Below are 12,297 nucleotides of genomic sequence, written 5' to 3'. Positions count from 1 at the left end.
GGAGAGGCCAAGGGAATTGGGCTGATTGAGTCTGCAGAAGGGAAGACCGAGGGGGATTGAACAGCAGCCTTCACCTCCCTGCAGGGGGGCTGCAAAGAGGACGGAGCTGGGCTGGGCTCAGTGGGGGCAGATGACAGAAGGAGCAATGAGCTCAAGCTGCAGCAAGGGAAGTGGAGGTTGGATATTAGGAAAAACTAATCACAAGAAGAATAGTAAAACACTGGGACAGCTTACCCAGAGAGGAGGTGGACTCTCCATCTTTGGAAGTTTAAAACCTGGCTAGACAAAGCTTTGGCTGGGAGGATGGAGTTGGGGCTGGTCCTGCTTGGAGCAGGGTGTTGGATTAGATGCAACTTCCTGAGGTCCCATCCAATCCTCATTTTGTACGATTCCCCTTATTAGCCTCCATTTCCACCTGGCAAGGGAGTGCGGGTGGCCTCTGACCTGCAGCATGCAGTCCCTTGTAGCAGGTCTCATTGCACATGCCAGACGCACGTTTAGGGAGCAGCTTGTCCTGTTCCCTGGTTGGACCAACCCCAGCATCTGGGGCTGGGCTCAGCTCATGCATAGATCCGCGTGTCTGTGACCAGGGCTCCCAGCTTGGCAGTGCTCAGGAACCATGCACAGCATCTGCAGCACCGCACCCCCAGCCCTTTAGTGGCCGTGTCCTCCCTGTGCAGTCGCAGCCTGTGATCTTAGTGCTGCAGCCATGGGAGAGGCCTCCCCAGGCATTGCCATGCCCAGAACTTCTCGTGCCTTTGGGTCAGGGCTGGGAGCCGGCTGGCAGCAGCAGCAGCTGGAAGGGTTTCCCCCCCGCTCTTTCCTTGCCATGTCTGAGCATGAGCTGCCCTGCCCAGAGCACCCCACAGTCCTGCCCAGGGTAGCGTCTCTCCAGGACCTGCTCAAGTGGGAGGGCAGTTCCTGCAGCAGCAGCAGCAGCAGCAGCATCTACCCCAAATACAGGATCCCAACAGCACTCCCTGCTCCTTCCCAGGTGCAATGCGCCAGCACCATCCCCCCTTCCCGGCATCAGACCAGCACCTCCCAGCTGCATGAGGCTGTCAGTCCAGCCCCACTCACCCTCCCCAGCCCCCTCCAGGATGCTGGATCTCAGCCCCAGGCCCTCACCGGGGTGAGCTTGAGGTCCTGCAGCGCGTGGTCCATGAAGTGGTACTCGGAGCGGTCCAGCTGCACCAGCGCCTCCTTCAGCTCCAGCACACGGCCCAGGGCCCCGTCCAGCACCCGGCGCAGCATGCGGCGCTTCTGCGGCTGCAGCATCTGGTCGTGGCAGGTCTCCAGGCACCGCACGACCTGCACGTAGCGCAGGAACAGGGTGGCCAGCCCGTGGGAGAACGCGGCCCGGTCTCGCTCGGGCTGCGGCGGTGCGGCCGGCAGTTCCTGGGCCAGCAGCTCCTTCAGGGCCACCTGCGACTCCAGCCACATCTTCCCATAGGTGCTGCAGGGACCGGCGGCAGCTCGTCAGCACGGGGAGGGAGGTGGGTGCAGAGACACCCGGGACATGGGCCCGATGGCTCCGGCAGTCGCAGCCGGAGGGGTCGGGACTGGTATCCTCCATGCTGCGGAGCAGAGCTCGCTGATCACAGCTGGGGCCAACGCCCGTGCGCAGGTTCAGCCCTGCAGGATGCTGCAAGCACCTGGCCCTGGGGATAGAGGCGGCCCTGGGGGTACCTTGCAGGCACCCAGCTCCCACATCGCTCCTAGGCTCCCCCACCCCAAAGACAGAGGAGGAGGGTGCAGGATGCTGCAGCCCCTCTGCCCAGGGCCACCCCAGCGCACCGCCATGTCTGCGGGTCCCTTGCCCACCCCACCGCAAACGGGCAGGGCATCTGGGCTCCCACCTCAGCTGCCCCCCAGGTGTGGGCACAGGAGCCAGCCCACCCCCAATGCAAGCCCAGGCTGGGCTCCACCTGCTCTGCTCCCATGGGCAGACCCTTGCCTGTGCCAGCCGGGACCCCGCACCCGAGCCCAGACCAAGTCCCAGCCAGCTGCAGCCGTGGCCATAGCGGTGGCCAGACCAGGCTGGGCCAGAACAGCACGGGGCCAGGGCTCCTGCAATCGGGTCCCCGAGCACATGGAAGGGAGCAGCCGCCCCACAAATGCCTGCCCCCCTCAGCCACAGCATCTTGCACATGCCCCACCACCAGTGCCCTGCCCCCAGCCCCAGGATGCCCGTGGGACCCTCCCCTCCTTGTGTCCCAACAGCCCCAGCTCCATCCTCAGTCCCACCGGTTGGACATGGCTCCTGCCGCCCCAGGTGCCGTCCCATCACCAGGGGAAACACCCCGGAGCCCATTCCCATGGAGACCAAGGACCACACAATGCATCCCTGTGACATCAAGGCCCCTGGCGGGGGGCAACCCAGTGAGGTCACAGGTGTCCCCAGAGGACGCAGCCCCTGCCCCCCCCCCCGACAGGACACAGCGGTACGGGGGCAGCGGTGCCTTTTATTGGGGTGCAGTGGTCACTTGCTGCTGGTGTACTTAGTGACGGCCTTGGTGCCCTCGGAGACGGCGTGCTTGGCCAGCTCGCCGGGCAGCAGCAGGCGCACGGCCGTCTGCACCTCACGGCTGGTGATGGTGGTGCGCTTGTTGTACTGCGCCAGGCGCGCCGCCTCGCTGGCAATGCGCTCGAACACGTCGTTCACGAAGGAGTTCATGATGCTCATGGCCTTCGAGGAGATCCCCGTGTCTGGGTGCACCTGCCAGGCAGGGGGCAAGAGGCGTGAGGGAGCCTGCTCCACTCCCAGCCCCAGCCTTGCCCTCCTTGCTGCTCCCCTGCCCAGAGGCGAGGCCGGGGCAGCATCTAGACTCACAGCAGGGCTCGGTCCTTGCCCCTAGCATGACCTGGGTCCCCAGCAACGCATAGCCCCATCCCCCTGCAGCGAGGGGTGTGGGTGAGCTGGGCCCAGCCTGTGCCCTGGGCACTGGCCAGGTGCTGCCCCTTTGCTTGGGGGTGCAGCAGGCAGAGGTGCCAGGGTTGCAGAGGGCAGCTGCCCCTGCCCAGGGGCTAAGCAGCATCACTGCATGCCCCACATGCCTGCAAGCGCAGCGTCAGGGCCCTGCACCTGTGGCCCAGCCTCCAGGTACTGCGTGGTGCAGGGAGGGTGAAGGGACAGGAGCAGCCTCCATCTCAGGGCTGGACCCCACCCAGGGGCTTAGCCCTTGCTCAGGGCCGGGACCCAGAGGCTTGGGGTCAGCAAGCCAGCCCATTCCTTGGCCTCGGAGCATTGCTGGGTGCAGCCCAGGCCGCCTGCCCACCACAGGTCCAAGCAATGGGCTGGCAGGGGTGGGAACAAGCTGCAGGACAGGGCAGCCAGCTCCCCACAGCCCCCCGTGTTGTGCTCCTGACCCCAAGGGGACTTCTGCAGCCCCATCCCCAGCTCTTACAGCCCGTGCCCCCGACCCCCAGGGACACAAGTGGAGCAGCAAGGGGGTTGCAGCCCCAGCAGCCAGGAGCTCACCTGCTTCAGCACCTTGTAGATGTAAACCGAGTAGGTCTCCTTCCTCTTCAGCTTCCGCTTGGCTTTCTTGTCCCCGGAGGCCGTGGGGCGGCCCCGCTTCTTCCCAGCCTCCAAGCTCATCCTCGCCCCTGGCTCTCTGAGCTGGATGAAGCAGGAGCCCCAGGCAGGCAGGGCCGCACCTGCCGGCGGTTATGTAGCCAGGGCAGCGCCGGCCACAGGTGAGCGCGCTGAGCCAGGGCAGGCCCAGGTGCAGCTCCTACCCCTGATTCCTGGCTCAGCAAGGCCAGAGCTGGGGAATGGGCGCAGCCTGTGACAGGGCCAGGGCCCAAGGGGCGGGTGCCTGCTCCCTGCTCTGCGGGGAGGTGGCGAAGCACAAGGGAGGCACCAGGGATGTTTGTGGGACTGGGACGCTGGAGGAGCATGTCCCGTGTCGCAGCCCCACAACATGGAGGGGTGCAAACCGCACCGTGCTGCAGCCTCCCCGCTCCATAGCAGGGACCAGGGGCTGGGGCTCACAGCCCTCGTGGCACACGAGCCAGCTCTGGGGGTCCTACCCACTGTGGATGGGCTGGGGGGGGATGTGCTTCTGGCCCCTCTCCTGGGCATGGCCCCAGGCCCTGGCTCCCTAGGGACATGAGCATGTGCCACATGCACCAGCCCCAAGCCGGGCAAGCCTGGCTCTGCCCCGTCCCTACTCAGAGCGGTGCAAGGTGTGTTGGTGCCCGTGCTCAGCTGCGCGTCTGGTGCAGGGTGCTGCCTCATTTCCTTTGGCTGGCAGGAGCACGTGTGCACGCGTGTCTCTGGAGCATTGAACAGGGGTGATCTGTGCCAGTGGCCTGTGCTGCAGGGCAGAGTTTGGCCCCGGCTGGACACACGTACCCTCAGCTCCTCCTGACAGGACGCTGAGTCTCCCCAGAGCCGCAGGGGAGCAGGGGCTGGTCACGGCTTTGGTGCTCTGCGTCACGTCAGGGTCGAGGCCGCAACTGAACTCCGCTGCAAGCGTAACCTCATTAACGCCCCCCCGGCACATGCTGCTTTCCTCCCTGCGGCGTCACTAGCCTGGCCACAAGCCTCGTCCCCGAGACCGGCTCTGCTCGCGCTCCCTGGCCAGGAGCCGTTGTGATGCTCGGGGCCCCGTGCTCTCCCCTTGCTTCTAGCTGAACCCGGGCCTGCGGGAGATGCCCCTGGCTCCCTTCAGAGCGTGCAAGCAACTGTGCGACAGGGTGACGGGAGTCCCTCGGTGGGCTGCTCCGGTGGCAAGATACCCCAGATGCGAGGGTGGGACTGCAGGCATCGCCCTCACCCCTCCCATGCCACGTGCGGTCCGAGGAGCTGCTGCCAGAGCTGGACACAGGGGTCAGCCACAGGGACATTGCGTAGACTGTTGCATTGCTCTGCTGCTGCATCCAGATTGCGATGGCCCTTGGTCCAGCTCGGGGCCACTGGTTTCTGCTAGGAAGCCCTGTGGCCCCCACCCCACCCCTTTTGGACTAGGTTATAGTCACCTCCCCACAGGACTTGGGACCAGCTTCTTCCTGGGTGCCTACCCCTGCCAGCCAACTGCACTGTGGCATGTTTCTCACACGTGGTGCACACACCATACAGCAGACTGGATTTATCACCCCCATAGGGCTGTGCCCACAGTGCATTTTGCCAGCAGGGATGGCTCTGGGCTCTGGGTCAGGGCATGGGCCCAAGTAGAAACCTATGGGCGCCTGCTCCACTGGGCAGCAAAACCCCACGAGCAGGTAATGCCACTTAACTTAGTTCCAAGCAAGCTGCTGACTGTACCATAGCTTCATAGTTGGTCAGGTCAGAAGGGACCAGAGCAGATCGAGTCCGACCCCTGCCATGGCAGGAAAGAGTACTGGGGTCAAACGACCCCAGCAAGGCGATTGTCTAGCCTTGTCTTAAAGACCCCCCGTAGGAGTGAGGTCCTGGACTAGTCTGGATACATGCCAGCTGCCTCTGGGGCAGCTCTTTTATGGTTATGGAGTTTCCTGCCTTGCTCCCTGTGCTACTGCTCAGGAGTAGCTGCCTCCCAAGAGGGCATGGCAAAGGTCTCACTCCCTTTGAACAAGCACGTTCTCCCCGCTGCAAGAAGGAACATCCCGCAACAGGCAGGTGCCCATTTGGAAGTCCAGGGGCCAGGAGCACCAGGTCCACCCTAAACCCTGCTAGAAAGTGAGACCAAGGAGATCCTGGACAAGCTAATGCCACAGGGAAGAACTGCCCGGCTTTGGGTCTCAACATGCTGAAAGATGGGCACCTGGGGCTGGGCCCAAGGAGGTGGGGGCACAGGATGGTGTCACACAGGAGCAGGGCTGGAGCTAGCTTCCATTTCACATCCATGCTTTATTTCACCACCTTCCTGCAGCCAAGGCTCCCCTCCTTCCCCACCTCCCATGGTCCCTGTGCTGCACATGCAACTAGAGTGAGGCAGCTGCAGGGCCACCCAGAGATACCGACAGCTCCTGCGCCTCTAGCGCTGCTCAGGTCTGTGTCCCTGTAGCTCAGTGCCTGCCCAGACCCCTTCACCACCCAGCTTGTCACTCGCTGCTTGTGGGTGGCGGAGCCTGGCAGTGCTGCAGCTCTAGGAGGGGGTGCCCAGCCACACACACTGAAGCCATATGCTTTGCTCAGCCAAGGGGCAGCACGAAGCTGCACACGCCTACAGCTGGTGCCATTCTGGGAACGAGGAAAAAGAGACTGTTCTTCCCTCTTTATTGACTGATAGATTCTCAGCAGATCTGATAATGACACTGTTAAATAATAGTTAAAACCAAACCAAGGCCAGAGGAGTCTGAAGTCAAAGTTTCTAAACTGAAGCAGAAGTTAGGGCAGGAGGTGAGCTGGGATCTCCATTTCCCCCTGGCTGCAATCGGGGCACCCTGCCGCCTGCTGTCAGTGGCTCCAGGATCTGGGGCTAGAGGGGACATGGTCCAGATGGGAGCAGTTGCCCGAGTGCAGCCAGAGCAGAAGAGGAGGGTCTGTCCAGATGCGGAGGTGCACGGAGAGCAGAGGGAAGCAATATTGCAGCAATGCTAGAACACAGCCACAAAGATAGCAGCAGAGTCCGATTCCAGGCGGCAGGGGGATGGTCAGGCTGGCCATTGTCAGTCTCCCTGGAGAACACCTGCCGGCCGACTGACCGCTCCTGCGCTCACACATTGTGGGTCTTTTTGGTGAGCTGGGGATCTTCATCCACCAGCTTGGACTTGAGATGTTCCTTGTAGGCCAGGATGTCGCCCTGCCACTTCGTGATTGTCTGCTTCTCACAGACCCAGATCTCCTGGGCAACCTGAAAGCACAAGGCAGGGCTCAGTGCAGCTCAGCTCAGAAGCAGGCACACAGGGTTCTTCCCCACACCCCCACCCCCAGCCCCGGCTCCCTCGTCTCCCAGAGGCGGCACGGTTTGCTGCCACCAGCCGTTCACTGACAGCGCAGAGCGTTCCCGGAAGCGAGGGTCGGCCAGGGTGCTTGGGGCAGTCCTTCCTCACCGCCACTTCTGTGGGGAACCGGAACCGTTAGGATCACCTGCTCTGCATGGGCAGGGCAGAATGGTTTATAGTGACCTCAAGCAGCAGGTGGGAAGCCTGGACTTGAACTCATTTTCCTAAAAGAAAGGCTGGCTCCCATTGGCTGAGAACCAGGAAACCATGTTGCAGATACAGTAAGTGCCAAATTTAACATGAAAGTTGTTTCCACATACAGTCACGCAGCACAGCATTAAGACGGTAAATGGGGCACTTGACTAGACCCATTCACTTCTACTTGGGTTCTGGGCCAAATGATTTGGCTGGAAATTGGAATTCAACTGAATGCCCCAAATCTGCAGGTTGCAAACTTAGATAACGCTGCTTCAGACACGGGGGACACAGGGAAAACTCTTTCCCAGGGTTTGTATTTGAAACATCCTTTAAGGCATGAGAACCAGAAAGTCCCATCCTTTAGGCCGATCTTTCAGTTACAAGCTGGAAAGGGAAGTCAAGCTTTCCTGACAATGCGGAGCCCCACTGGCTTCTCAACTGGGAAATGAGAAAGGTGCTGAAACAAATTAGCAGAGTAATCAGAGACAGAGGAAATATCTGCTCTGCACCTCCAGAAGGGGCTACTGCTATTAAAGCATGTCTATTGCCTCAGCGAGTACATCCCACTTCGGTTAGGTACGGCTGCCAGAATCTGCCGTAAAGGAGTCGTTTCACTGGAGAGTCACTGAATAGTCCCCCCCTCTAGCAGAGACCAGAGATGCCTGTGCACAGCTCATCACTGCTGGCCTCCTTGACAGAGGATTGCTGGACACCCCCACCCATGGAGCTCATCACCTCCCCTGCCCTCACCTGCTGAATGAGCCTGAAGTCATGGCTAACGAGCATCATCCCTCCCTCAAACTCATTGATGGCGTCGGCCAGCGCGTCGATGGTCTCAATGTCCAGGTGGTTGGTGGGCTCGTCCAGGAAGAGCATGTGCGGGTTCTGCCAGGCCAGCCAGGCGAAGCAGACACGGCACTTCTGTCCATCTGAGAGGTTGCGGATGGGGCTCACCTGCCGGGGGTGGACAGACAACACGGTCAGAACACACCATGGCATGTGGGGCCTGCGACTCCCAGGGAAGCCCGTCCTGTGCAGGCCCCATGCCTGGAACAGCCCCCCTCCCCCCACACCTCAGCAGAGGGCCCTGGATTTCTGTGGCACTCCCAGACCAAGCCTGCGCTGCAGGTGCCACAGGGCACAGAACTCACTGGAGTCAGCAAACATACACCGCCTCCCACTCAGCCCCAAATCTGCCCCAGGTCCAGGGCAAAAGATGTTTCTCCTGACACAGGAAGCTCGCCTGAAACCTCTGAGCCTAAACTGCAATACCCAGCACAAAAGCCATGTGGCCAGAAATGGGAGCAGTGACGGCCCCTACAGCTTTGGTGCATGGGAGCTGAAGTTGCTACACTGCTGCCCCCTCAAGATGAACCAGGTGACTCACGCTCCCACCTGAGCTACTGGTCCCATCTCTGACCAGTGTGGCACCATGCCAAGACCTGGCCCCACTCTGCCTATGCCCCACAGCATCTTCCACCTTGCCCAAACCTCCCCACTGCCTCTCAGAGCCTGGCTGCAATACACAACAAACTTAAGTGACCCTACCTGTACTAAGGTATGCACTCAGCCTACGTCAAGCATGGGCTGGAAATCAGGCAGCAGCCAGGTGACCAAGAAGGATCCTCAAACGACCCACAAGGAAGAGGAAGCAGAGCTGCACCCTCCCACCATCAGGCACCACTCCAGAAGTCCTCTGGCTGGACCAAGGACATGGATTGCAAGGGCAGGATCTTGGCACACCCACTCTTGGTCTGGCTCCACTCCATGGAGCACAGCATTTCCATCAGGGAAAAGGCACACTAGCTCCCCCAACTGCCAGAACCACCCTGGACACCCTAGCAAAGCCAACCCCATGCCCATAAAGCCAGCACACTGATGGAGCCCCACGGAGGTCTCGTGTTCACAACTATTAGTCCAAGACAGCTCGTGTCCCATCTGACTGAAGACTGCTCTGGCTCACGGGGAAGACACAACCCCATGGAGGGCACCTGCCCACAGCACTGAATCCCAGAAAGCCCCTGCCAGTAGAAAGCATGTCTCCCCCCGTCAGCCACTGCACACGGTGCTGGTCACCAGCACAGGGGCACAGCTTGGAGTCACTGAGCATGATCTGGGTCCTGCTGCCATCCCTGGATACCAGAGCCCAGCACAAGGCTGCTCCATATGCTGGCAGCTCTGAGATGCCCTTGGCAGGCTGGACACTGCAGTGTTTGGCTAGGACTCTCCAACTGTGTGCCCCATTGTGATGGGCTGCACAGCACTGAGCTGGTTGGCAGTTGACCCCTGAGATGGGGGAAGCCCAGTACCCCTAGCCCCAGATGCTTAGAGCAAGCTCCACAGAGACCTCAGCCCACACCCACCTGCTGCTTCCCAGTCAGCCCATATCTGCCGATGATCTTCCTCATCTCCTCCTTCTCCTTGATCTCTGGGTAGCACTTCATCATGTACTCCAGCGGAGACAGGTCCAGGTCCAGCTGCTCTTGCAAGTGCTGGGCAGAGAGAAGGACAGGCATGAGCCCGGGAGGTGGGAGGGCAAGGCAGTCAGAACAACACACCAACTGCTACCGCTTCTCTTTGCAGTGCAGACTGAAGGCTACCAGAAGCAGTGCACCCCTGCTGTGCCTGGCACAGAGCCTTGTTTCCAACCCAAAAGGGAAGGGAGGCTCATTAATCCCAGAGCAGCAGGGGGCTCAGACCGCCCTGTGCAGAACCATGACTCCCAAGTGTGGAGCAGGGGAAGGCTGAGCCTGTCCAAGCAGCAGCAGCTTGTCCTGCACGTCAGAGCACACTGCATAGGGAGGGGTCTGGAAAGGAGGTGGCACCTTGCCAGCCCATGGGGGTTACCTGGTGGTATCGGCCAATCTTCACATGCGAGTGCTTGCGAATCATCCCATCAGTGGGGAGCAGCTGGAAGGGACAGAGCACATCACGCTTGAGTGGCATCCCAGTGCCCCCCATCATCCCAGGCATGATCCTGCCTCTCCCCAGCAATGGGGGCCAACCCCACTGGTACCAGGCTGGGAAGTCATGTCATCACCCACCAAGAGACCTTGGGCTAAGGTAAGTGCCCAGGGGCTGGTCAGCAAGGACATGGAGTCCTTGGAACAGCTGCTGGGAATAGTGGAAGGCACTTCTCACCCTGTAAGTTACTCTGAGGCAGCGGGCATAGGGCAGGGAGACCACCCCAAGGCTCCTACCTCTCCTGTGAGGAGCTTCAGCAGCGTCGACTTTCCAGCTCCATTAGGTCCCACAAGAGCCACGCGCGTGTCCAGGTCAATCCCAAACTCCAAGTTATTGTAAATACGTGGCTGCAATTCACAGAGACCAAGAGGTCAGGCCTGTCCAGACTGCTCTGGACAGTGCCTGGGGGCACTGTGCAGATGTGCGTTGTTGCCCTACACCTCACACATGGAAACAAAGGCTGGGCATCCCCACACTACCCAGCTGAGTGAAGCAGCAAACCCCCTACCCCAGCACACTCACCCCATCTTTGGTGTACTTGAAGCTGACGTTCTGCACCATGATGACGGGAGGAGGGATCTTCCCACATGGCGGGAAATAGAAGGACAGCGTCTAGGAAGAGAGCAGACTCACCAGTGAGACGAGGCCCAGGGCAGGGGACAGTGCTGCTTCAGGGAGACTGTTCTTCCAGGTGCAGAGTTGCTACGGCCCTTGCCCCCGGCTCAGATACGGGCAGCCCGGGGCCATTGCGGTACCCGGGCACAGCAGGTGACGTTGCGAGGACCCTCAGCAACTCCGCTGCACTTTGTTTACCTTGAGCATCAGCCCAGTGCTGGCTGCTCCCCGCCATCCTGCTCTCACTGTTTGTGGGGCATGAGGGTTTATTCCCCAGGGGCTCCCAGTTTCCACCCAGTGACATTCCCTACTGTGCCTGCAAGAGCCCCACACCCTGTACCCAGGACTAGGTGCCCGGTGAGCCTACCTCCTGCTGGGACATACAAAGGACAATGAAGGGAAGGACATGCAGTTGTCTGTCACAGATAGTGTGCTGTACACTATTTCCACCCCATGCTCTTAGCCATCCTGCTGGCTGCACTCATTGACTTTGCTCCTGGCTGCAGCTTGCGTGACTTCCCACCCCAATTTCCAGGGTCTGCCATGAGTTTCCCAACACCCCAACCTACCTTATCATTCACTACCCTCTCCGTCAGCCCTGAGGCCATCATCTTCTGAAGGGTCTTTTCTTTGCTCTGAGCCTGCCGAGCCAGCTTGGCACTGCCATGACCAAACCGTGCAATGTAATTCTGTAACAGGAGATGCAATTACTGGGCCTGGCAGAAACGCTGCACAGAGGCAGCAGACAAGAAACGATAACGGGAGAGACAATGGTTCTGCTTTGAGTATTTCCCAAGCTTTGGGGCTTTGCTGGTTGTCACATGGGGCTAGGAAAGAATTCTCTCCCCACCTCTCCCTTTGCTGTTACACCTCAGGGTTTTGAGGGTTTTTTTTGCCTTCCTCAGAGGCGCTGTGAGTTGGCTGCAGCCAAAGCTGGGGATGGCGACTGGGCTGTGCCAATGTTCCTGCTGGGACTTAAAACTAGAGGTTCTTGGCTGTAGGGTCTTGCCTCTTTGTTTGGGGTGAGACCAACATCATGCTTGGGGCCAGGAAGGAATTTTACCCCATGGTCAGACTGGCACAGATTGAGGGTGGGGTCTGCCTTCCTCTGTCGTGGGGGTACAGTCCACGTCCGAAATCTTTTGAGTGCATATCAAACACCCTTTGCAACAGCAGGATGTTGGCCACCATGGTCCCCGTTGGTTTACCGGTGGCAGGTTCAGGTGTGATGCCTGGTGCTGTGTTGGGTGACTGGTGTCATTTTGCTATGACATTGGACAATGGATTTGCCTGGGATGGTTTGGACAGGGATGATCCTGCCTCAGGCAGGTGCTGGACTAGATGTGACCTCTGAAGGTCCCTTCCAGCCCCACCTCTCTACAATTCTATGAACAAAAGTCACCAGGTACCTTCATGTGGGCGATCTGATCCTGCTCCCAATGGAACCGCTTCATCTGATTCTCCTCTAGCTCCACACGGGTCTTCACATATTGATCGTAATTTCCCTGCAGAAAGAAAGAGACCATAGCATGTGAAATGCCTTCCAGAGCCCAGCCCCTCAGCTGGAAGCTCAGGGTTCTTGTGGACAGGGGCTGCCCAGGCTGAGCCAACCTGCCCTGGAGCCAGGGCGGGGGGGGGGGGGGCCCG

General features: G+C 60.1%; 3 protein-coding genes across 3 annotated transcripts in view; all 3 read right to left on the bottom strand.

Moving 5' to 3' along the window:
* Positions 1 to 1,443, bottom strand: part of LOC109291054 (IQ and AAA domain-containing protein 1-like) — a 24,572-nt gene extending 23,129 nt beyond the window's left edge. Inside the window, exon 1 of the mRNA XM_019507914.1 lies at positions 1,129 to 1,443. Coding sequence (XP_019363459.1) covers positions 1,129 to 1,443 — 315 coding nt within the window. The remainder of the gene's footprint in view (positions 1 to 1,128) is intronic.
* A 998-nt stretch (positions 1,444 to 2,441) lies between these two features.
* On the bottom strand, positions 2,442 to 3,638 carry LOC109291472 (late histone H2B.L4-like). Its single transcript, XM_019508527.1, has 2 exons — positions 3,482 to 3,638; positions 2,442 to 2,719 (listed from the first exon to the last, which is right to left on the bottom strand). Exons 1-2 carry the CDS (start codon positions 3,599 to 3,601, stop codon positions 2,483 to 2,485), a joined length of 357 nt encoding a protein of 118 aa, XP_019364072.1. The 5' UTR covers positions 3,602 to 3,638; the 3' UTR covers positions 2,442 to 2,482.
* Positions 3,639 to 6,165: 2,527 nt separating this feature from the next.
* ABCF2 (ATP binding cassette subfamily F member 2) overlaps positions 6,166 to 12,297 on the bottom strand; it is a 10,957-nt gene continuing 4,825 nt past the window's right edge. Inside the window, exons 7-14 of the mRNA XM_019507913.1 lie at positions 12,060 to 12,155; positions 11,220 to 11,339; positions 10,558 to 10,647; positions 10,272 to 10,382; positions 9,919 to 9,981; positions 9,435 to 9,563; positions 7,822 to 8,025; positions 6,166 to 6,782 (exon numbers count right to left, since the gene is read on the bottom strand). Coding sequence (XP_019363458.1) covers positions 6,645 to 6,782; positions 7,822 to 8,025; positions 9,435 to 9,563; positions 9,919 to 9,981; positions 10,272 to 10,382; positions 10,558 to 10,647; positions 11,220 to 11,339; positions 12,060 to 12,155 — 951 coding nt within the window. The 3' untranslated portion in view covers positions 6,166 to 6,644. The remainder of the gene's footprint in view (positions 6,783 to 7,821; positions 8,026 to 9,434; positions 9,564 to 9,918; positions 9,982 to 10,271; positions 10,383 to 10,557; positions 10,648 to 11,219; positions 11,340 to 12,059; positions 12,156 to 12,297) is intronic.

Source organism: Gavialis gangeticus, unplaced genomic scaffold (genome assembly GCF_001723915.1).
Source record: "Gavialis gangeticus isolate Ggan-Ray unplaced genomic scaffold, GavGan_comp1, whole genome shotgun sequence".
NCBI lineage: Eukaryota > Metazoa > Chordata > Crocodylia > Gavialidae > Gavialis > Gavialis gangeticus.
This window is presented reverse-complemented; position numbering and strand designations above follow the sequence as displayed.

What these genes read in the sequence shown, in the direction of transcription:
- LOC109291472 (XM_019508527.1), bottom strand. Translation starts at nt 3,601, where the DNA reads ATGAGCTTGGAGGCTGGGAAGAAGCGGGGCCGCCCCACGGCCTCCGGG. An exon ending in TCTACAAGGTGCTGAAGCAG is followed by an intron (nt 2,720 to 3,481) that starts GTGAGCTCCTGG and finishes CCTGCCTGGCAG; the next exon opens with GTGCACCCAGACACGGGGAT.